This window comes from Carassius gibelio, chromosome B25 (genome assembly GCF_023724105.1).
Source record: "Carassius gibelio isolate Cgi1373 ecotype wild population from Czech Republic chromosome B25, carGib1.2-hapl.c, whole genome shotgun sequence".
NCBI classification, from domain to species: Eukaryota; Metazoa; Chordata; class Actinopteri; order Cypriniformes; family Cyprinidae; genus Carassius; species Carassius gibelio.
This window is the reverse complement of record NC_068420.1, coordinates 22,379,895-22,401,698: the sequence shown is the minus strand read 5'-3', so window position 1 is coordinate 22,401,698 and position 21,804 is coordinate 22,379,895. Positions and strand designations below refer to the sequence as shown.

General features: G+C 36.2%; 2 protein-coding genes across 4 annotated transcripts in view; one reads left to right on the top strand and one right to left on the bottom strand.

Moving 5' to 3' along the window:
- LOC128014347 (NEDD4-like E3 ubiquitin-protein ligase WWP2) overlaps positions 1-1,327 on the top strand; it is a 41,810-nt gene extending 40,483 nt beyond the window's left edge. For all 3 annotated transcript variants that reach the window (XM_052597855.1, XM_052597856.1, XM_052597857.1), the window contains 2 exons: positions 208-280; positions 373-1,327. In XM_052597855.1, coding sequence (XP_052453815.1) covers positions 208-280; positions 373-472 — 173 coding nt within the window. In that variant the 3' untranslated portion in view covers positions 473-1,327. The remainder of the gene's footprint in view (positions 1-207; positions 281-372) is intronic.
- A 14,204-nt stretch (positions 1,328-15,531) lies between these two features.
- On the bottom strand, positions 15,532-21,803 carry LOC128014419 (gamma-aminobutyric acid receptor-associated protein-like 2). The gene is made up of 4 exons (XM_052598005.1): positions 21,628-21,803; positions 20,427-20,482; positions 18,089-18,261; positions 15,532-15,975 (listed from the first exon to the last, which is right to left on the bottom strand). Exons 1-4 carry the CDS (start codon positions 21,659-21,661, stop codon positions 15,885-15,887), a joined length of 354 nt encoding a protein of 117 aa, XP_052453965.1. The 5' UTR covers positions 21,662-21,803; the 3' UTR covers positions 15,532-15,884.
- Position 21,804: the final 1 nt, after the last annotated feature.

Genomic DNA, 21,804 nt, shown 5'->3' with positions numbered 1-21,804 from the left:
AATATTATGGAATATTTGGATTTGTGCCGAATGAGAGAGGTAGGATACACGGGCAACAAGCACAAAGTAATAAAAGACAATTATCTTGTGTAGATGAAAGCCAGAGATGTTCACATGTGACCTGAGTTCTGTCCTCGCTGTACATATTTGGTGTTGGGAAGTGTAAATCGTTTTAATAGTTCCTCTTTTGATGATCATGTTGTTTAGGAAGTAACGGGCCACAAAAGTTCTGCATAGACAAAGTGGGGAAGGAAACCTGGCTGCCTAGAAGTCACACCTGGTGAGGCGCTGAATCTGAAAGACAAGTACAAAATGACTCTTTTCACAGAAGTGTGTTTGTACTTATTTGTTGCTCCTGCTTTACGATTTCAGCTTTAATCGTCTGGATCTGCCACCCTATAAGAACCTGGAGCAGCTCCGAGAAAAACTTCTGTTCGCTATCGAAGAAACTGAGGGATTCGGACAAGAGTGACGAGGCTGATTATATCTCCGCATAGAAGGGACAGGACCAGCAAAATAATTTATTTTGAATAGGCCATTAATGTTGACTGAATGAACAGACTGTTGATTAGACTAACAGACGATTTGCAATTCAAACACTAGTTCACCTAAAAATGGAAACTGGCCTCATTTATTCACCCTTACGGCATTTTAAACAGATGATGTTATTTTTCTGTGCAACACAAAGGACGAGTTTTGAAAAGAGCTGCATAAAAATAGTTCAAACTACAACGTTTGTCTTCCACTGAATGAATAACAGCATGCTGGTGTGTAATGACATGAGGATGAGCGAACCGCAGCTTAACTAAAGGTTAACTGTACTTTTAATCAGCAGAGCAGAGACACTGATGGATCAGCAGCAGATAAATCATTAGTTTGAATCTAATAGTTCAGTTGGTAAATTCAGGGGATGATGATTTCACCTTACATTTATACGCAGAGAAAGCAAAGCAAATTCTGACACGGTTCACAGCATAACCAGTTTTATAAATCAGGTCCAAATAATATTCCCTAAATTGTCTGAATCAAAATGTAATCCATCCTGATTTTCCAGTGTGAGGTGAAATTCTCCAACTCCCTGCTTATTATGCAGCATCCAATACAGAAATATTACTAGTACTAATAAAATAAACAGCAGCAAATCTTCAATTGCAGATGTCATGGGCCGCAGAGCTGTCATATCAGTGTGTTTATGGACTAGAAGACCACTGAGAGGAAAGAGAAAATAATTGTTTTAAAGAGAATGAGCAGACGGGATTTCATTATTTTTTGACATGCCATGCTACACTGTATATAGTTGAAATAAAATCCAGTCATGGACTGTAAACACATGGTCTGTGGATCATTTTAAATATAAAAAAAGCTTTCAAATCTTGAGTTCAGTACCATATGAACAAGCAACTATTGAAGTCAATTTTTAATTAAAATGGAAAGTATATGGGAGCACATTCTGCCTGTGCAGCAGAGAGAAGTATACGTTTTTTTCAAGGATGTGAATGCTTTAAGTTGGAATCAAATAATTTCAACATGGTGTGAATGCACCTTTTGATTGGTTTCTACTTGATGTTCTCAGAACATCCCTGGGTCCGTAGATAAAAAATGAAATGAATAGATATAAAAAATGTAAATGTTTTAACAGTTCAAGTATACAGTTTGAAGACTTGTTTTGTTTTTTATTCAGAAGTGCCATTAGTTTCATTTTCAGGTTAAATATTCTGTAATTACTGGAAGTGCTTATGATAAAATTCAGGATTTCAGATAATTTATTATGCAGCACATTTTTCAGGTTATGTTCAGCTTTACAATATAAATCAGTTAAATATTGTTATTTTGTGGAGAAAAACTGCCCAGTGTTTTGTATATATAGCTCTTTATCTTCAGGTTATTTTACAGAAATGAGCCTGTGGATATTTAAAAATGTATATGGCATTTATGTAAAGGCTCAAAATCTTTTCAAATGTCTATGTTCACTTGATTAATAGCTAAAAGTGTTTACAGACAGTATAAGTATAGCCAGTTATGTGACAGGTGATTTATTTCATCTGACAGTGAAGGTTGCATTAGTCATGCGTTCACAAACCAAACCCCAACTGCGTCTGAGATCTTTTGTAGCTTACACACACACACACACACACTGTAACCATATCTTATGGGCATATATAATGGATTTATGTGTTTACACTAATGTTTGTACATGGATTTCACATTCATCAAGCGGATGTTATGTCCTGTAACCTTTCTTCTAGAGGACTGAACATGTTCAAGTGAAGGGGATCTGCTGTGATTAAGCTTTTTACTTCCAATATTTGGATTTGCTCCGAACATTGTTTTCAGAGCATTTTATTGTTCTTACTACATTTTAAGATATTTATTAATATCTTATTTATTGATTTTTTAAAGTGTATTCAAATTAATATTATTGTTAAATGTAATATTTATTGGGGTATATATGTAGCAATAGCCATCAATACATTGTATGGGTCAAAATGATTGATTTTTCTTTTATGCCAAAAATCATTAGGATATTAAGTAAAGATAAATGATGATATTTTTTTAAATTTCCTAAATAAATATATCAAAACTTTGATTAAAAAATTTGATTCCAAAAAAAAAAAAAAAAAGTAATATGCATTGCTTAGAACTTAATTTGGACAACTTTAAAGATGATTTTCTCAATATTTAGTTTTTTTGGTCCCTCAGATTCCAGATTTTCAAATAGTTGTATCTCATAACAAACCATACATCAATGAAAATTTGATTTATTCTGCTTTCAGATTATGTATAAATCTCAAAAAAAAAAAAAAAAAGAAAGAAATTACCCATATGACTGGTCTTGTTGTCCAGGCTAACATATTATATTGCTGTGAAACCATTAATCATGATTAATCGCATCCAAAATGAATTTTTTTTTTTACATAATATATATGTGTGTGTGTTGATGATATATTAAATAGATTTATATATTCATAACATATTTTCTGAAAAGTATACATGAAAAGTACACAGAAAAAAAACTTAGTTTTTGAAGGTTTTTTGTTGATGATTTTAATTTGAATATATATATATATATATATATATATATATATATATATATATATATATATATATATATATATATATACACACACACACACACACACACAATTTAATTCCTTATCTAATTTTTTTAATTGAAAGTTATCCAGTTTTGAATGTCCTCAGGTATCTGACAGAGCAGAGCTGTACAGAGCTGTAAGTGTCCAGAGCTCAGATGTTTTCTGCCCTGGATCTGAAGAGAGAAAATGGACAGTTAAACCGGGAGTTTCTTTCCTCTCCTTCACCAGTCAAACACCCTGTGAGTCCAGCTACTGCTTAAATATTAAATACTAAATATTGAAGTTAAAGTGATACTCCACCCCAAAATGAACATTAGTTTGACATGCTAACTGTAATGCAATGCAGTGACAAGAATACTTTTTGTATGCAAAGAAAATAATGACTTTATTCAACAATTGGTCTCCTCTGTGTCTCTCCGCACCACGGTTAACCCACTGACGGCAGATGGACTGTTCTGATGATGTTTTTCATATTGTTCTGGACCTCGACCATGTTATTTAAGCCTCCTGGTTTTCATCCCAAATATCTTCAGTTGTTTTCTGAAGACAAACAAAGCTTTTATGGGTTTGAAACGACATGGGGGTAAGTGATTAATGATACCATTTTAATTTTGGAATGGAGTATCCCTTTAAATTAAAAAGGTTCTGTGCCTTATACTTCCAGTCAAATGAGTTTCAATTTTTTTTATTACTTACCATTTTAGAAGAAATAGTCATAAGAATTATAATAAATCTGTAAAACAAATGACAATGATCAGTCATTTCGTTACAGTTGAAGAATTCATACACAAATCTACAAATAGCATATCTACTGCCCTACAGACAGACAGCCACTGATCATCAGGGAAGCAACACAACCTTTCTCTTGAGGGGTTTTTATGGCATTGAAGTTCTGTGGTAATTTAGAGTCACATCTCACTGGTAAAGGAGCGGTTCGAGTGGAAACAAATGAAATCTCTGGTTCAGCATTAACAGACGACCTGTATCCTGTACGTCTAGACTGAAACTTGACTTAACACATGACAGATACAGCACAAGTGTTATTTAGTCATGCGTTAAGTCAAGTTTCAGTCTGCTAGACATACAGGATACAGCTCGTCTGTTAATGCTTAAGCAGAGATTTCTCTGTTTTTCGGAAAGCTTATGCTTAAACTGGAGTTTTGTCTCAGTTCAGGTGTTGTGGTTTTCCAGATTGATGTCAGCTTGATCTTTTTCCAGATTCTGTTAATTTTTCCACTTCTCTTTTCATGCTGATCTCACCAATGACCTCTTTAATTAGGAGTTACTGCCCAAAAAACAGAAATGGTCTTATAAACCCTCTGTTTCATAGTGCAAGATGTTTTCCACATGTCTGAGCTGGGACTGGGTTTATGTTCATTTCTTGCCAAATTCAGAAGTTTGGAGAACAAAGTTGTTGTTTCTTAGCTGTTTCTAATCTTAAAGTTGTATAAATATTCTATATTCATATATTATTAAGCTGAGGTAAAATAAAGTTTTTTTAACAAATACATTTTAAAGAAATACACAATCCAACATCGTATGCTCAAAAAATGAATAATTAATAAAAATGAATACAGTTAATAATTAAATGTGTGGACCATTTATAAAATGTAATAATCTAATATTTAATAAATATATTAAAGTATTGGTAACCCTTTATTTTAAAGCATCCTTATGTTACATGTACTTACTATTATAATAACAAAACATTATACATAATTAGATAAAGGTAATCCTAAACCAAACCCTAATTCTAACCCTATAGTAAGTGCATGTAGCTAATTAATATTACTCGGTACTTAAATGTATAATTACACTTTAACATGGACACCTTAAAATTAAGTATATCCAAAGTATTTATACAGTTGTGGTCAAAAGTCTCCCTTCTGCAAAATGTTCATTTTATTACCAGAGGGATCATACAAAATGCATGTTATTTTTTATTTAGTAATGACCTGAATAAGATATTTCACAAAAGATGTAGTTAACATATAGTCCACAAGATAAAATAATAGTTCTATAAAAAATCACTTGACTCTTAATACTGTGTTGTTAGCTGAATGATCCACAGCTGTGTGTTTGTGTTTAGTGATAGTTGTTCATGAGTCCATTGTTTGTCCTAAAGAGGTAAACTTTCAGCTGTTCTTCAGAAAAATCCTTCAGCTCCCACAAATTCTTTAGTTTTACAGCATTTTTATGTATTTGTTCCCTTTCCAACAATGACTGTATGATTTTGAGATCCATTTGAAACTATTACAGAAGTTTCAAACGCTCACTGATGATCCATTAGGAGAAACCATGCATTAAGAGCTTATTCACTAAAATACAGAGGTTTATTTCTGTGCTTGTTTAACTCCTCAAATGAATTTGTGTTACATCAAAACTTAAACAAATAGAAGCAGTGATGCATTGTGCACTGAACACACCCGCTGTAGACAAGAGCCTTACCAATGTGAGATTTCCAAACATTAATCTTGAATCTCTAGTGTTCACAATCCCAAAGCAGACTGCACACCTAGAGTCACTCCCAGATGGTTGACGTGTTTCCATTACAAGGTCTTCTGTGCTTTAGTGTAATGACGTTTGGTGTAGGCCTGCTGGTGTTTGACGGGGTTTTCTTCAGATGTGTCATGTATCGCTTTAAGTGTTGGACAGGCTACGAAAAAGCCGTACAGTTCATTAAGTATTGAAAATCTGTGATTTTCAGAAATGTAATAAATTTTCACGTTATGATTTAGTGAGTTATGCTGCCGTTCAAAAGTTTGGGATCAGTAAGATTTTCCATGTTTTTTAAAGAAGTCTCTTGTGCTGATCAATGCTGTATATATTTGATCAAAACACAGGGAAACAAACTGTAATTTTGTGAAATATTATTTCAATTTCAAATAATGTTTTTTTTTTAATTTAATATACTTTAAAATGTAATTTATTACTGTGATCATTGCTCAGTTTCAGCATGACTCCAGTCTTCAGTGTCACGTATCCTTCAGAAATCAGTCCAATATGCTGATTTATTATCAGTGCTGGAAACTGTTGTGCTGCTTCATGTCTGGAGCCTGTGATTTCAGACTTTATTTCAGGATTCTTTGATAAATAAAACTTCAATATATATATTATTGGTTACAATATACTCTTTAAAGTTTGGGGTCAGTAAATTTTTTCTTTCCTTTTTTATTTTATTTTTTTTAATTATTTTTATTCAGCAAGGATGTTTTAAATGTAAAGGACAGTAAGGACTAAGTTATACTTTAGGAAAAATTATGATTTGAATAAATGCTGTTCGTTTTATTCATCAAATAATCAAAGAAAAAAGTATCACAGGTCCTTGATCCTTAAAATAAAGTGTTACTGAAGTTAGAGGTGCAATAGGAGATTTTGGAAAATGCTAACATTAGCCTGATAGCACTGAAAGCGAACATCCACCCTCCCTGCCATCGCTGTCCAAAGCCACGGCCCCTGAACACATTTATGCTCACAGACAAGAATACCAGAGACAACATGACTACAATAGACTAGTAAGCAGTTCCCAATTCCAGTCCATGTTTTGAAGTGAAATAAACCCCTGCTCAGGGAGTCGGGAGCAATGAACACGGTGCAGGGATCATATCGACTGGAACACAGTTCATTCACGTAGCTCGCGTTGGTCATCTGAATCGGGTGTGTTAACTATAAGAGAGACATGCAAAATATGTGCGCTGGGCTACATCATGTGTCATTAACCAGTGAGAAAACTTAAAAAGTACTACAATACCAGGAATGAAGACCGGGTTGTTGATGATGTCTGCTATTCTAGCTCTGTCTGCACAATGCGCTAATGATGTATTCTGTCTGTGCGAAGCGAACAGAGGTGTGCAGATACATACGCTGACAGGCTAGTAGGAAAGCGCTAAACGCTCAGAGCTTGATTCTATGCCTTCCACAGAATGTATAAATACAGATAAATGAATTTAAACCACTTAACTTAATGATTGCTATCGGGATGTGAAGAGACTTTCAACCAGTATAACAAAAAATGTTTCTGAAGACAATCACCTGTTGCACCTTTAACATCACACTGGTTCCTGCACCAAACACCCTAAATACTTTTATTCCCTGAGTGTTTTAGTTTGGATATTTGGCAAGAGCATGATTATAAATACAGTGATGCTGTGAAAGTGACTAGTGAGTTTAATGTCACCGACTGCCTCTGAAGTAACATTTAGATACTTTTCAACTGTGTTTTCAAGAGAAGTAACAGCTTTTACAAAAGCAAAGGTGTGTTTATAATATGTTGTAGAATGAATCATTACAGTATCTTGAGCTTGTGTCAACACAGACCTTATTTAAGCAATTTAATCTAAAAAACCCATTTGAAAAATCAGCCGGGCCGAGGGAACCCGAGAACTAAAATGCTTGTTTTTGGCCTATTAAAATACTTCATGCCTGCAGCAGTCTGTTGGACTCTGTTGATAACTTGCTTACAGCTTTATAAGAAAGGTCATTTTTCAATGTTACTAACAGTAAAAGTGTCCATAACTACAGCAGTCATTGACCTTTTTTGAGCTGGCTTGGTTCAGATTGACAATCAGTGTCATTCACTGTCTGTGTGGTCCATTTTAGTGTTCCTGTTAATGATAAGAAGTTTTCTCCCACTGAACTTACGGTGATATAAATGTCTCTACAGATGTATCCCAGCAGCCTCTAGATGTCACTGCCAACGGTGACAAACAGGGAGTGACTAAAACAGCTCTGGGCACATCTCTAGCAAGGTGATCACCTGATAACAAGTAATTTGCATTCTGAGGAGAATATGTTAATGACTCACATGTGGGCTGTAAATGTAAATGAAGCTTGGTTAATGTTACTTTATAAGCTGACAGTGTCATCCCAAAACAGTGAGTCACCACAATAACCAGCTATGAGCTCATGTTTATTACGTTTCATATTTCTCCATCTGTAGGTCATTAATCAGTAAAGTGGAGCTCTTTTCTTTCGTTTCTGAAACTGATGGCAGCAACAGAAGAGTCCCTCCGGTGAGTGCTTTAAAACTGGGAGACCTGCAATAGTCTTACTGCAGGAAACATTTCTCATTCATGAAATTATTATATTACCTTGCACTGACACTGTTTGATGAGAACTGAACAGATCTGGATAATGACACTAACTTTGCAACATTGTCATTGTTCAGCTCAAGTCAGTTTAGTGCTGGTTCATTTCATGAATCGATGAAAGTTAATGAACTAAACTGTGCTGAATAATCACTAGTGTCTTCTGTAGAGCTGCTTACAGCTGAAATTGAATTATTTTCACAGTTGCTGAATTTAGTTAACAATATTAACACTGCTATTTTCCTCTTTATTCATGAGGACGCTTTGAAACAATCTGTTTTGTGTAAAGTGCTAATATATGAATATATCCGACTAGACAATTTTTAGTGTTGGCTCCAAAATCTTTTGAACAAGAAAATACAGTTCAACACAAAGACAAGCATGTTGTTACTCTGTGAGGTTAGGGTTAATTCATAAATTGTAAAATGCATAACATTTAAAACGTGACTTTCACCAACCTTAAATTTATGGACAATACACTAGATCTCTAAACTAGAAGTTTAGTCTACAGTTATTACTAAACTATGACAACATGAAAAAAATGAAACCAACATACAGACTGCTTTAAGAGAAACTGTGTGTACTCTTTGGTAATCAGATATGTTTCTCATGTGAAAACTAGTCCCAGACTCTCAGTAAACCGATATTTACACAAATCCCTGTCGTGGTAATCAGATTCACTGCTCTGTTTGGTTTAGACTACTGAATTGTGGTGTAAAGTGACTTTTTTTAGTTGATTTGTGTTATGTCATACGGTATGCGTGTTTTATTCTTGTAAAGCAGCATGATTATTGAACAGTAGATCTTTGTTAGTTGGTGACCCGAGGGAACAGTGTTCTTCTGTCCTTGTGTCTTTGAAGTGATCCTGCCCTGCGTCCAGCTCTAGTTACACCGCTGACAGACTCACACAAGAGCAAATAACAACCATCCGTCCACAGAGATCCCACAACACAGGCGTCTATATGCACTCCATGCTCAAATAAATCCATCAGCCCGTGTCTGCTTTCACAGTCTCATTAGCAAAGGATTTCTGCATTATTACAAAAATAAGACTTTACTCTGTGACCGATGCTGGGATTTCCAGGTGACTTGCAGCATTAAAGCTGCAGTAGGTAACTTTTGTAAATATATATTTTTTACATATTTGTTAAACCTGTCATTATGTCCTGACAGTAGAATATGAGACAGATAATCTGTGAAAAAATCAAGCTCCTCTGGCTCCTCCCAGTGCTCCTATTGACATTTGCAGAAATTCATCCGCTCCCGTTAAGAAACAACCAATCAAGGCTGCGGTCCGTAACTTTGTTTGTTTTCAAAATGTAGAAAAATGTATATAATAAGCGAGTACACCATGAATCCATTTTCCAAACCGTGTTCTTAGCTTGTCCTGAATCACTAGGGTGCACCTATAATAAGTGTTTATATTCGGACTATTTTAGATTGCTTCGGGGGTACCGCGGCGGAGTAACCCAGTACCTTTGTGATTCTTCATAAACATAAACAGAGAGAAGTAGTTCCGGCTACGATGTTCTTCCGCAAGACGCAAGCAGTTCTGTTTATTAACCGCTAGAGCGTCAAGTTACCTACCACAGCTTTAAGGCTAATAAATGCAAACACTTCCAGCTCAGTTTTGTGTGTTGTTGTGCTCTGAAAGGGGTCATGACATGTATTTTTAAAAATTATTTTAATTTGTTTCCTAGAGGTTTACTCATCATCTTCATAAAGTTAAGATTAGCCACCGTTATGATTGCATACATCACTGCATAGAAAAAACACCCCCCCCCCCCCCAAAAAAACCCCATTTACTTACAGTTTGTGATGCAGCTGCAGTCAGATCTAGTACCACTTCATCATTTAACAAATGTTTTTTGGTGACTCCATGACACTGCCTCATTTACAAAACAAAATCCTCTGCTCCGAGCAATCCTCTGACATGATCTGGGAGACTATTAAAAATAAACTACTGTAGCCATTTTAATGGGATCCTTCTGATAACTGTACAAAGATGAGAATGAGCTGTTTACACCAAACGTGTCAAATCGAATGATCTTTCACTGCATGTGTCCTGAATACAGACTCAAGCGCGACTGTGTCAGAAAGCAAACGCACATCTGTATCCAGTGTAGACAAGATGTTGACAGTGAATGTCATTTCTATATGCTTTTGATGCAACACGTCACTCGCATTCAGCGTGATCAAGTGTCGGCCGTTAAGCGAGTGAATTTCAGTGGGTGGAGCCTACAGTGAGAAGAAGACTATTCATCGGTGTCTTGCTCTGGAGTCGTGTTTGGGCCCAGGAGATGTCATCTAGCACATCTTAACATCTGTTTTTGAGGTCCACGATACTTGGGCTTCTCTTTCTAACATTCATTCAGGTTCAAATGGATGCTGTCATATGGCCCATGTTCCCCAGGTGCCCCCTGAAACAGTGTCTCCTCCTCTATCCACAGGGTTTGTTCCAACACAAATAAAAAGTTCTCTGTCATATCTATCCAGGAATAATCCCAACAGAAGAAAGGAAAGATGGCTCTTACTTATTTTGTTATTCCAAAGGGGGTTGGTAGGGGGTGGCGGTGTCTTCGTCCCATTCTGGATTTACGAGCCCTTAACAAACACTTCAGAAAGTACAATTTCAAAATGCTCGTCAGGGAGTCTGGTTCACCTCAGAAGATCTCCATATATACGAGTATGTGAAAATACTCTTTGGCCTCTCCCTAGCTCAGAGAATTTTTAACAAATGTGTAGAGGAGGCTCTTACTCCATCTTACTCCATTTGTTGCAGCCTGGAATTGAACTGCAAAGGTCAGAGGAGAACTGACTTACTGAGTCTGGTTACTCCCAAAGTTTTTTCTGAGTATGGGTCATCATACTTGGCTGTATGTCATGTCACATTCACACATTCACATTCGGGCAGTGGTTGATACAAATACACTGCTGACTCACCTGGAGAGAGTAGGTTTCAAGATAAACAAGAGCTGTCTGACCCATTTATGGGAAATAATATACTTGGGTCTAAGGTTGAATTCAGTGGTGTTTTGGCAGGGAGGCTTATGCATCTTGCAAACTTTACATGTTAGCGAAGAAGCTGATAACGTGGGGCAGCGTGAACCTCCTGTTGTGTGCTATGCATGTTCCAGGAATATGAAGATTTGCTGTCCTGAGGGAACCTGGTGTACGGGGAGAGGAGACTTCATCCCCAGGTGGTTCCGATGAAATGGCATGGATTCAATTGAGCTGCCGCAGATCTCTTTACATCGCGTAAAATCGTGCAATTTTTCTTCTTTCTAGCAGGTGACGATGGACCATTGGTTGTGGATGCTCTAGCCCACGAATGGCCAGATGCACTACTGTACACATTTCCCCTGTTAAGCCTAATCGAGCCGACATTATGGAGGGTAAGAGAGCGAGATCATATGATTCTAATGGCACCATAATGGCCGTGGAGACTGTGGGTAGCAGAGATTGCACAGCTGCTCTGTGACCTGCCATGGCTATTACCAGCACGCAGGGATTATCTGGAGATATTCCACTCCTCCCCATTGAAGCTGTCTCTTTGGGCATGCCCCGTGAGAGGCTGAATGTAAATGCAGCTGATTTACCTTCTGAAGGTCATTCAGACAGTTCAGAATTCGAGGGCCACATCCACATGCTCTTTAAACAGTCTCAAATGGGGAGTGTTCGAAGCATGGTGTGCAGAAAGAAATTATGTTCAATTTTGAATTAGCTATGTTTCTTGCAACACTTCCTGAACAAAGCGAGGTTAAGGTTTTCCATGGTTAAGGTTTATTTGGCCGATATTTCTGCATGTCATACAGGACTTGACTTGGGTACTATAGGCCAGCATCCTCTCGTTTGCCAATTTATGAGAGGAGTACGACAGTTACACCCAATATCAAAGCCGCTGGTCCCACCTATTTGTCCATGGTCTTGAATGCACTCTCTAAAGCCCCGTTCAAGCCTGTTGAGAGAATCTCTTAAACATGCTTTCTTTAAAGACTGCTCTGTTAGTTACTCTTACTACAGCAAATAGGGAGAGTGAACTGAATGCTTTATTAGTTAGTTATTTTTTTTTTGTGGGCAGACTCTTTCAAGGGAAAGCCTGTCTCCTGTCACCATCTCTTGCACTGGGTTGTGGAGGAGATCGTGTTATGTTATAATAATGTGGATGTGGAACCCCCAGGTGAGTTACGGGCTCACACAACTAGAAGGCAATCTACGTCCTGGGCACTATTTCTATTCAGGAATACTGTGCTGTGGCTAGCTGGTCTTTCCCACACACCTTCTACAGACTGGATGTAACAGAACCTTAATTTGCCCTCTCGGTCCTTGTCTTTTATTTGAGTGGAAACAGAAATAGGCTATTTTTGTGCATGTCTCTTTAAATGCAAATGAGCTGCTGCTCCCTTCCCCCTTTTCCAAAATAGGACTGTGTCTTTAGAGCTCAAATATCAGATACACTGAACTATGGAACAGCCTCTGAACACTTGGCATATAGTGCATGAAAACTTTACAGTGCTTTATAATGTTTATGTTCCTTTTGTGGGGTTTAATAATAACACAGAATATATAGGATTTGGATAGGTCTCGTCTGACCGATACTTGAATTAGCAGAAAATCCCAGTATCAGAGCCAATACCGATACTGAATATCAGATCGATGCATATCTAGTTTTTATCAACATAAGCCCCTTTCACACTGAGATTCTGGATAATACACGGGTAATGTGTCCCGACAATTGTTCCCTGATCATTGGATTTTGGTTCATTCACACTGCCAGTGATTTCCCGGAATCTGTGCGTGCGTTCACACCATAGACTGTATAAAAACAGGTTCACACACAACCCTTGAAGGTCCCGTAATGACATGTGACCTCAGGATGTGACGTGTAATTTACGAGTCGAAAACGATTGGCACGTTAACTTTCACTAAAGCTGGCGAACCATCTCAGCTTGAGCATGGATAGTGAGGAACTACCTGATCTCTGCTTCATTACAGTTTGCAAATATTATTTAGTTGCAAACGTTGATCTGCCTTCAAAACACCAGGTAAAAGAGTCGCACACAACACCCTTTACGGCGTTGGTTCTGGCTTTTGTTCACACAGAGCTCATTCCGGGACTGAAGCTGACAATGCTACCAGGTCCTTTACCCTGGATCGATCCCGGAATCAATCCCGGGACGTGTTTGCGTTCACACAGAAGGCACTCAGTGTGCAGTGCAGTGTGAAAGGGGCTATGTATATCACACTGATGTCTTAAACCATATTAACTTCTAATGTAGGGTATTCTGAGCGCAGACATCTGAAGCCAGGCACAGAAAGAAGCTACACACAGCATGTGAGTACTAAACTAAGTTCTCTTTCATGTCTTATTGTGCTTAAACTGTCAAATATGTTTTATAAGTCTATGTTAAAAACACACAAAAGCAGTTGGTTATGTCTGTGAAGGTAAACAGTTTGGAAATAAATGGACATGTTTATAATAAATCAGTGTAATCTAGAATAAATAAATCCACTGCTCTCTTTTCTCCTTTTAAGATGGGGCTCTAAACTGTGTTCTGTGCTCGTCTGTGCAGCCAAAGACAGAACAGTTAGCAATGATTTTCTGTGGGTGGAAATGTGCTGATTAAGTGCTTGTAATATTATAATAAGATCTCCTTTTTACGTCACAGAGAAAGTGATGTGCTCATTTTTCCACAAGCTTTTTGGGTTGGTAGATGCACCGGGGACCTGATTATAACCAACCCGTTGTCATATTTTCACCATATGTCACCTTCCCCAACTCTGAGTCTGAACAACGGGACCAGATGTTTGCAAATATGTTGGCCAACCATTTGTGTCCGTGTTTGTGTAGAGTACAGTATGTTTCTAGCATTAGAAACATGATGCCATGCATGCCTGTCCTGAAAGTCACGTTGAACTCTGACCTCTCTTGCATGCTCCCTACAGCGCGCAGGTGTTGTTTGTGTATCTGTTGTGTCTGATGGATGTGTTTGTTTCTTCTCTGCGCTCGCTGCAGGTCTGGACACAGCTGCGTCTCAGGCCTTCCCGCTGTGGCCCTGCAGCCCGCCAGAACTGCTGCTTTTTTCCTAGTGGACTAGTCTTTATCACATCAGTGTCCTGAACGGATCAAATTAATAAAAGCTGTGTCTCAAACTCAAAGAGATAAAAAAAAAAAAAAAAAAAAAAAATACATGTAAAAAAAAAGTTAAGAGTGTAAAACTGCTAAATGAACCTTAAACAGTGTTGGGGAGTAACTAGTTACATGTAACTAAATTACATAATGTAATTACTAAATAACTATAACTGTAATCTGTTACAGTTACCGAGAAAAAAAAGTGTCATTAAATTTCAGTTGCTTCTAAAAATATCTGAATATTTTAACACATACAAAGATTTGATTGATTTTTTTCCCAAATTGCATTGATTGGTTTAAAATATGAGACCCCTGTGTTTCAGGAGTTTAGGACACATACTTATTCTATAACAGTTTTATTTCCCATTCAGATTTAAGTGTATGCTTTATTTTTTTAAGATTAACAGTTTTTTTTCCCCAAGGCATTGTTAGATGCCAGTGTTTCCTGTCATAGCAAATGTTTGATTTCAAAAACAGTATTGTAGCTGTTAAACTCTATTTAATAGCTTTAATAGAGTTTAACCTGAGAACAGTCCCAAAGTGAAAAGAGGTGCTAAAGTCAGATGTTGTGGCGTCTGTGCTTTAAAATTAAATTATGATCTTAATTTGAGTGATTTTTAAACTCTGACAGTAATCAGCGTTGAGCACTTCTGTTAGCAGGCTCGCTCTGTTCTCCATTCAGTAAAAGTGTATATTGAACAGGGGCTAAAAACCAAAAAATGCATGTATACTACGCTAAAATATGTATACTACGCTATTCATTCCAAGTCTGTTAATACAGGGGCTGTGTGTCAGAAACATTTGCTGTAGCTCTCAAATCTCACTGATGGCAAACACCACTGGTTTTCCAATGTCTCATGATCAGCAGAGTTTGAATGAGGTGAAGTTTTCAGTGAAAGCTATTGTGTTACACTTTCATAGTCTTTTCTTTTTAGACTGAAAGCCACTGGTCAGTATTTGCATTTGTGGTATGATAAAGAGCATCAGGTGAGTCATCTAGTTTTTCAGTATCAGGTAAACTTTGCATTAAAGCTTACATTGCGACCATATATGTTCTGGTCAGTGAGGTTTTTATTTATATTATAAATGGACAGCTGAATACAAATCCTCATCATGTAGATCCAAACCTGTATGATTGACCTCAATACTTTTTTTTTTTTATTCTGAAAAAGATTTCTTGAAATAGTGGGTATCAATAAATCAAATTGACAATCGGTTTATTTTTTGGTGTTGGTTTTTATTGGTTAGGTCATCCAGCTACCTTACCTTTCAATTATCTTAAATATATAATTTACAGGGGGGAAATACAGATAAATTAAAACATTAAAAGTTACTATATATTCTCAGTGTCAACATCATTAAGCGTCTGTAATAACATCATTCACCAAAAGAAGAAAAATCACTAATGGGTCGATCTAATGTTTCAGAGCACAATATGACGGGTGACAAAAGAGGTACAAACACATCTGCTACATGGTTAATTGACAGATGATTCGATCCTGTTCCCAATCACGCAGTCCAAAAGAAACGGGAGTGATGTGTTGCACAGCCTGGGATGATGCAGGGATCCTAATATCCAAACGTGTTTTCTCCACTGTAAGCCACGTACAAAAAGCCGTCCTCGTCTTTTTCTTTTTCGTAGAGCTGCCCCATAGTCAGACTGAAACAAGAATGAGGATTGTGAGTAGAAATAGATTCACTTACAAACCATATAGATCAATATTTTAAATTAAATAGATTTAATGAATGCACAGGTATTTTGTGAAAATGACTTTGAAAGATGTTGACAGTAACTGAACCACATTAAGCGACAGGACAGGAAAATCACAATTTGTGTGAAAATGTCAATAGAAGGCACATCAACCGAATACCATATTAATAACAGATGAATCCTAAATAAACCCGGTTCACTTCTGAAGCCTGTTGTTTTGAGGTGTTCTCGAGCATCGGTACACTAGAGAAGATCAGGTGAGTGTTTTTGAGATGGCGGATGGAGGGGGGGAAATGGAGATCCTTTATAAATGGATGTAAAAAGAGGATGTTGGGTGTGACCCGCGCGTCACAGGAAAATATTCCAGAAGTCAATTCCTTCCCTTTCATATGAAATCTGAGACCATATCTTCAGTTACTGGACACAATCACCTATAGAGTTTCAGCAGCTTGAATGTTGCATGTTCAGGAAGCAATTCAAGTAAATCCACATTGTGAACATGTCTGCTGTATAAGGAAATACTAGACTCCTGCAGATGTTTTAGTGAACTCAATTCCTGTAGTTGGTGTGTCATTGTCTCTTCATTTCCTGGAATATTTGCCATGAGATATGTGGGTAGTTTGGTCTGTTAAAAGCTAGTTTTTTATTTATAATTTGTTTATAATTGGTGCATGTGAAAGCCCCGAGGTTCATAAAAACGTGTTATTTGAAATCAAGCATGAAACAAACAAGTGATGTTCCTGTGGGCAGGGTTTGCTCAATATTGTTGCAGCCTCTGCTGGTTTCGTCTGGCCAGAGGAGAACAGCACACTATTTCAACACACTATTTCCCTGTTTAAAACGGTAAAACTGCTTTCACACAGTCTGCATTATAAATAACTAATGGTGAGTTGACAGTGTTACAGAACATGTTTTGGTAAGTCAGTAAGCATTAGAGTCCTGTAGAAATGACAGTTTTGTAGCTCAAAGTCCAGAGAGAAGTTCATATTTTAGTACTTGTGGTTCCACCATCCTCAATGGGCTTTGGTCAAATAATGTTTGTGTTTAAAACAAGCTCAGGATATTTCACAACATAAAATACATCAGTAATGGACAGAAACTCGTTACAGTAATAACATTCCAGCTAATACTGTAATTACTAATATGATTTCAGTAATATTATTACAGTTACCATCTATAAAACAGCTAGTTAGCTAGTTACTAAATATATTGGTTGTAACACCTGAGAAGACTTTTGTGGGGAAGATATGCAACTTCTGTGGGGTGTGAAAGAAAGGTTATATAACTAGTATTGTAACTTAATTACTGTTGCCAGAACGTAATTAATAAGTAATATTACTTTTGAAAGGGGTAACTAGTAATGAGTAATAAACTCGTGATTTTGAGTAACTAGCCCCAAACTGTGAGTAATACGGTCTTTTGATTTTTACAGCTTTTACATGTCTTGAAAAGAAGTAGATAAATGGCACTAAGAGTGGCTGCTGGTGACATTTAAAAAAGCTCACTAGACATGCACAGACGTTTGTGTTCAGTTCAGACAAAGGAGGAGCGCAAGCATTCGGGGAATGTTGTTAGACTGATAAGAGTTGTTGGAAGGTTACGGATGGTTATGTTAAAATCATGAGACTGTGGAGTAGTTCATTTAAAACCTATGCTTATAACTTCAGGCTATCAGGTTTCCAAATGTATAAAAGTTGTGTTCATTTGAGAGGATTATCGTGATGAATTTAATGTGCAAGAATCATAAACCCTTTGTTGTTATTTCAGCAATAATTAATATTTTTTTATGAATAATAATAATAATTCAGCCAATGGAAAATCCTATCAACTTCCAGGTTGACCTACAAACATGTCATCAGTAGCAGCACTAGTGTCGTTCCAGTCATGTCTTTGAAACTGTATTTTAACACTGATGTTCTAGCATTGTAAATGCATTTCAATGATTTAAATTATTTAATTGTGGTAATTGACATTATACCCAAATGCTGTTAATTGATTTTAAGTCAAGTGTTTTGACACAGACTCAAATAAAGTCTTTGTAATCAATAAAGCAGGATTGTACCTGGACTGAGGGACAGTTTTGTCGACAAAAAGGAATATGGCTTTTTCAGAAGGGAGCTGGATCCGCTTCCTGATGATCCACATGAACTGGGCCACTGTAATATCAGACGGGACCAGATACTTGCGCTTGTCAATGTCCACAATCTGTGAACCAGAAACCTTCTCTACAATAACCTGATAAACACAAGAGAGAGCAAACAAAGGCAATCATATGTTATAAAGTATGCACTTTGTAAGGATGATGTGAAGGTGTTTCACTGCTTTGACAGCTGCAGACACAGCATCAGCAATGAGTGGTCTGTTCACATCAAGAGAGAAACAACTATCTGTCAGCAATAAATCAAATTCTAATTCATTTCAGCACAAGAGATGGCACAAGCTGCAGTGCACTTTCAAGTTCAACAATTACTTTAGCAATAAATATAGAAAAGGAAACACAGACAAGACAAAGTCATTTGTTGAATTTGTTTGGTGGAATTTGTTGAAGTTGATCTTAAGTTTACAAAAAAAAAAAAAAAAACTAAAAGATACATTTTTGGTATATTTAGTACAAAATTAGTGACAATCTGGAATCAGAGGGTGAAAATAATCGAAATATTGAGAAAATCTCCTTCAAAGTTGTCCAAATGAAGTACTTAGAAATGCATATTACTAATCACAAATTAAGTTACGGTGATAAAATTTACAAAATATCTTCATGGAACATGATCTTTATTTAATCCTAATGATTTTTAGGCATAAAAGAAAAATCTATAATTTTGACCTACTGTATACAATGTATTTTTAGCTATTGCTAAAAATATAAGCGACTTAAAAATGGTTTTGTGGTCCAGGGTCAATATGCTTAACAATAGGAATACCCGAGGAAATGAGTGAAGAAGTCAAACCTGTTCATTAGAAGGGAGTGGCCCAATACTTTTGGCCACATAGTGTAAATACACTGTAAAAAATATAAACTGTTGAGAATACTTAAAGTAAAGCAACCCGATGCAGTAAGACTTTTGAGCTTTCTCAACAAATAAAAAAATACATTTGTTTGTTCATGCAATTCAGATTATCTTATTTTACTGTCGTATTTTTTGTTTCTTGAGACACACAAACCTCAAGAACAGAACAACCAACAAATTTTAAAAAGATGAGCTCTTTTCATCACAGTACAACAAACAACTATCAAAAGTGTTATCAGCAAAACAATAATGCTATAACATTAACTGCATGATCATAACTGCGTAATAATTATTTTTTAAGTCACTTTGGATAAAAGCGTCTGCTAAAGGTAAATGTAAACTGCATAATTTATTCATGCTGCAATGCATGCTGGGAACCAAAGCCTTAACATTTCAACAATATGAAATTGTTTGTCCAGCCAACTGTGTTTGACTAGATGGGGCAACATTTGAAGTAATTTTGTTATTCTGATAAGGATTTTTATGTAGTTTCAAGAAAATAGCATTTATTTTAATATTTGAGACTCAAAAGGTTTCAAAAAAAATTATTTTTTTATTATTTTTTTTTACAGTGTATGTGACAAAAAACTGTTGATAGTGGATAAATTGTATGTCTTATGCAAATTAAAATGATGAATGTTTGCAGAACATTTTATGCAAATAGCTCATTGATTGCAGGTCATGTTTGTAGTTCAAAGGTTCATGCACTGCAAACATTGATGTTTTAGGCTTGTGCTCAATATGTGTGGAAAAAAGACATTCACCTTCAATGCTGATTCAAGATCCTTTGGTGTTTATGCTGGTTGGCAAATAGCTTTCAGTGCATTAGCACCATGAAATGCTGAAATCTAATCGATTCGATTTAGAAGTATTTATTGCAGGATGAAGAAAAAAACATGACACATTGTCCGAAGGAAATCAAACTAACAAACTAAAAATCTTTGTGAACAACATTTACGTTTGGTGTGAAAGTGTCTTTACACCTTCAGTTGTCTGTTGTCTATGATATGGTTATTATCGGCCAAATAACAAATGACAAATAAAGATGCTTAATAATTTGGATTCTACATCCTTTGGTCCTTTGTGTGATTTAACTGTGTTTAATGGTTTTCCTTAATTGTCTTGGTAATTTGTTTATTTTATCTGATAACAGGCCTGTATTCAACAGCATACTGGTTTTATGGAAATATCCTAAAATTTCACTGGCATTGCTATAAGTATTGATTATAGTGACAACCTCATTCCTTCCAGATGGAAAATTACTCCTGGTTTGTTCTTCGATTTTCCCCAGATGTGCATAACAGTGATAAGCTCTCTAACAAAGATGTATCATCATACATTTTAAAACAGAGAAGGCTATGCCCATGCTGAATTTCTCATATCCATACTCACAGGAACTCTGTCTGGGTACTTGTTGCGGATTTTGGCCGACTCCACACACCTGTGCTCTGAATGATGGATGCAAAAAGACAAGACATCGATCAGTCTACATGCAATGCTCTTCACATCATTAATATTCATTAGAGAGTGTTTTAAACACCATTGCATTCTCATTAGTCATTCTTGCCTGCATTATTTTTTAATAATCATAAATAGATTTAATATCACACACAGTAACTATCAGTGTAGGGAAGTTTACTTTGGAAATGTAATAGGTTACAGATGACAAGTTACCCTATCTAAAATGTAATAAGTAGTGTGTAACTACTTCAATTACTTTATTAATGTAATGTAACTGATTACATGTAACTATTTTTCTAAATATATAATGTTTTCAACTGTTCATCATTTTGAAACATGTAAATCAGCAGGGTTAACCTTACACAACTCAACACTGATTACACTCACTTCATCACTTGAATTAAGATCATTATAATTTATTTTTAAAGCACAGCTACCAGAAAATAAGACTTACTTTGAGGTCATTCTGAGGTTAAATACGGATTTAAAACCATAAGAAATAGTTGAGTAGCTATGATACAAGTTTTTAAATAAAATCTGTCTTTGTTATGACAGGAAAAACTGCAATTTTTGAAAGGAATCAATTGGGTGTGTGTAAAAAAAAAATAAAAATCAGATGTAACCCACTTCGTAATCGTCAAGATTTTAACAAGTAACTGTGATTTAATTACACTTTTGTTTAAATCAGGAACGTTAACTGTAACGGATTACAATTATATATATATTGTAATTACATTATTTAGTTACATGTAACAAACTCAATTACCAAATATTTACATACACATTAGACATGTGAATATCTCTCAGTCACATAAAACATTGATGCATTATGTATGTTTGTATGCTAAACATGGTACGCTAAAACGAAAGAGAAACAATCACACTACAAACGCTGATAAAACAACCAGAGGCTGACTCTCCCACGGTGTGATTTCGGTTTATTATGCTTATTAATGTCGTTATTGTGAGCAGCACACAACTTGCCAGAAATCATCAGATAAATAAAGTCTTAGATCGCAAGCTAAGCTAGATCGAGGTAGCAGCTAAAAGCGTCAGACTGACCAACAGATCAATAACTACTCGCATCTGACAGGCCGTTGTTGATAATAACATAATATTTCCGATTAATTACCCAGAGAATGGTCCTCTTTAAACATCCATTTCATTTTTGCAGAGGTACTGCTCGAGGAGCGGCCTGTTAATGAAAGTATCTGGTGATCTAAAGTCAACGAAATCTCAAAACTAAAAACGTCAACAATGTAACAGCAGCGGACGTGCGTCTTCAGACGAGCTGTTGTGACGTCACCGC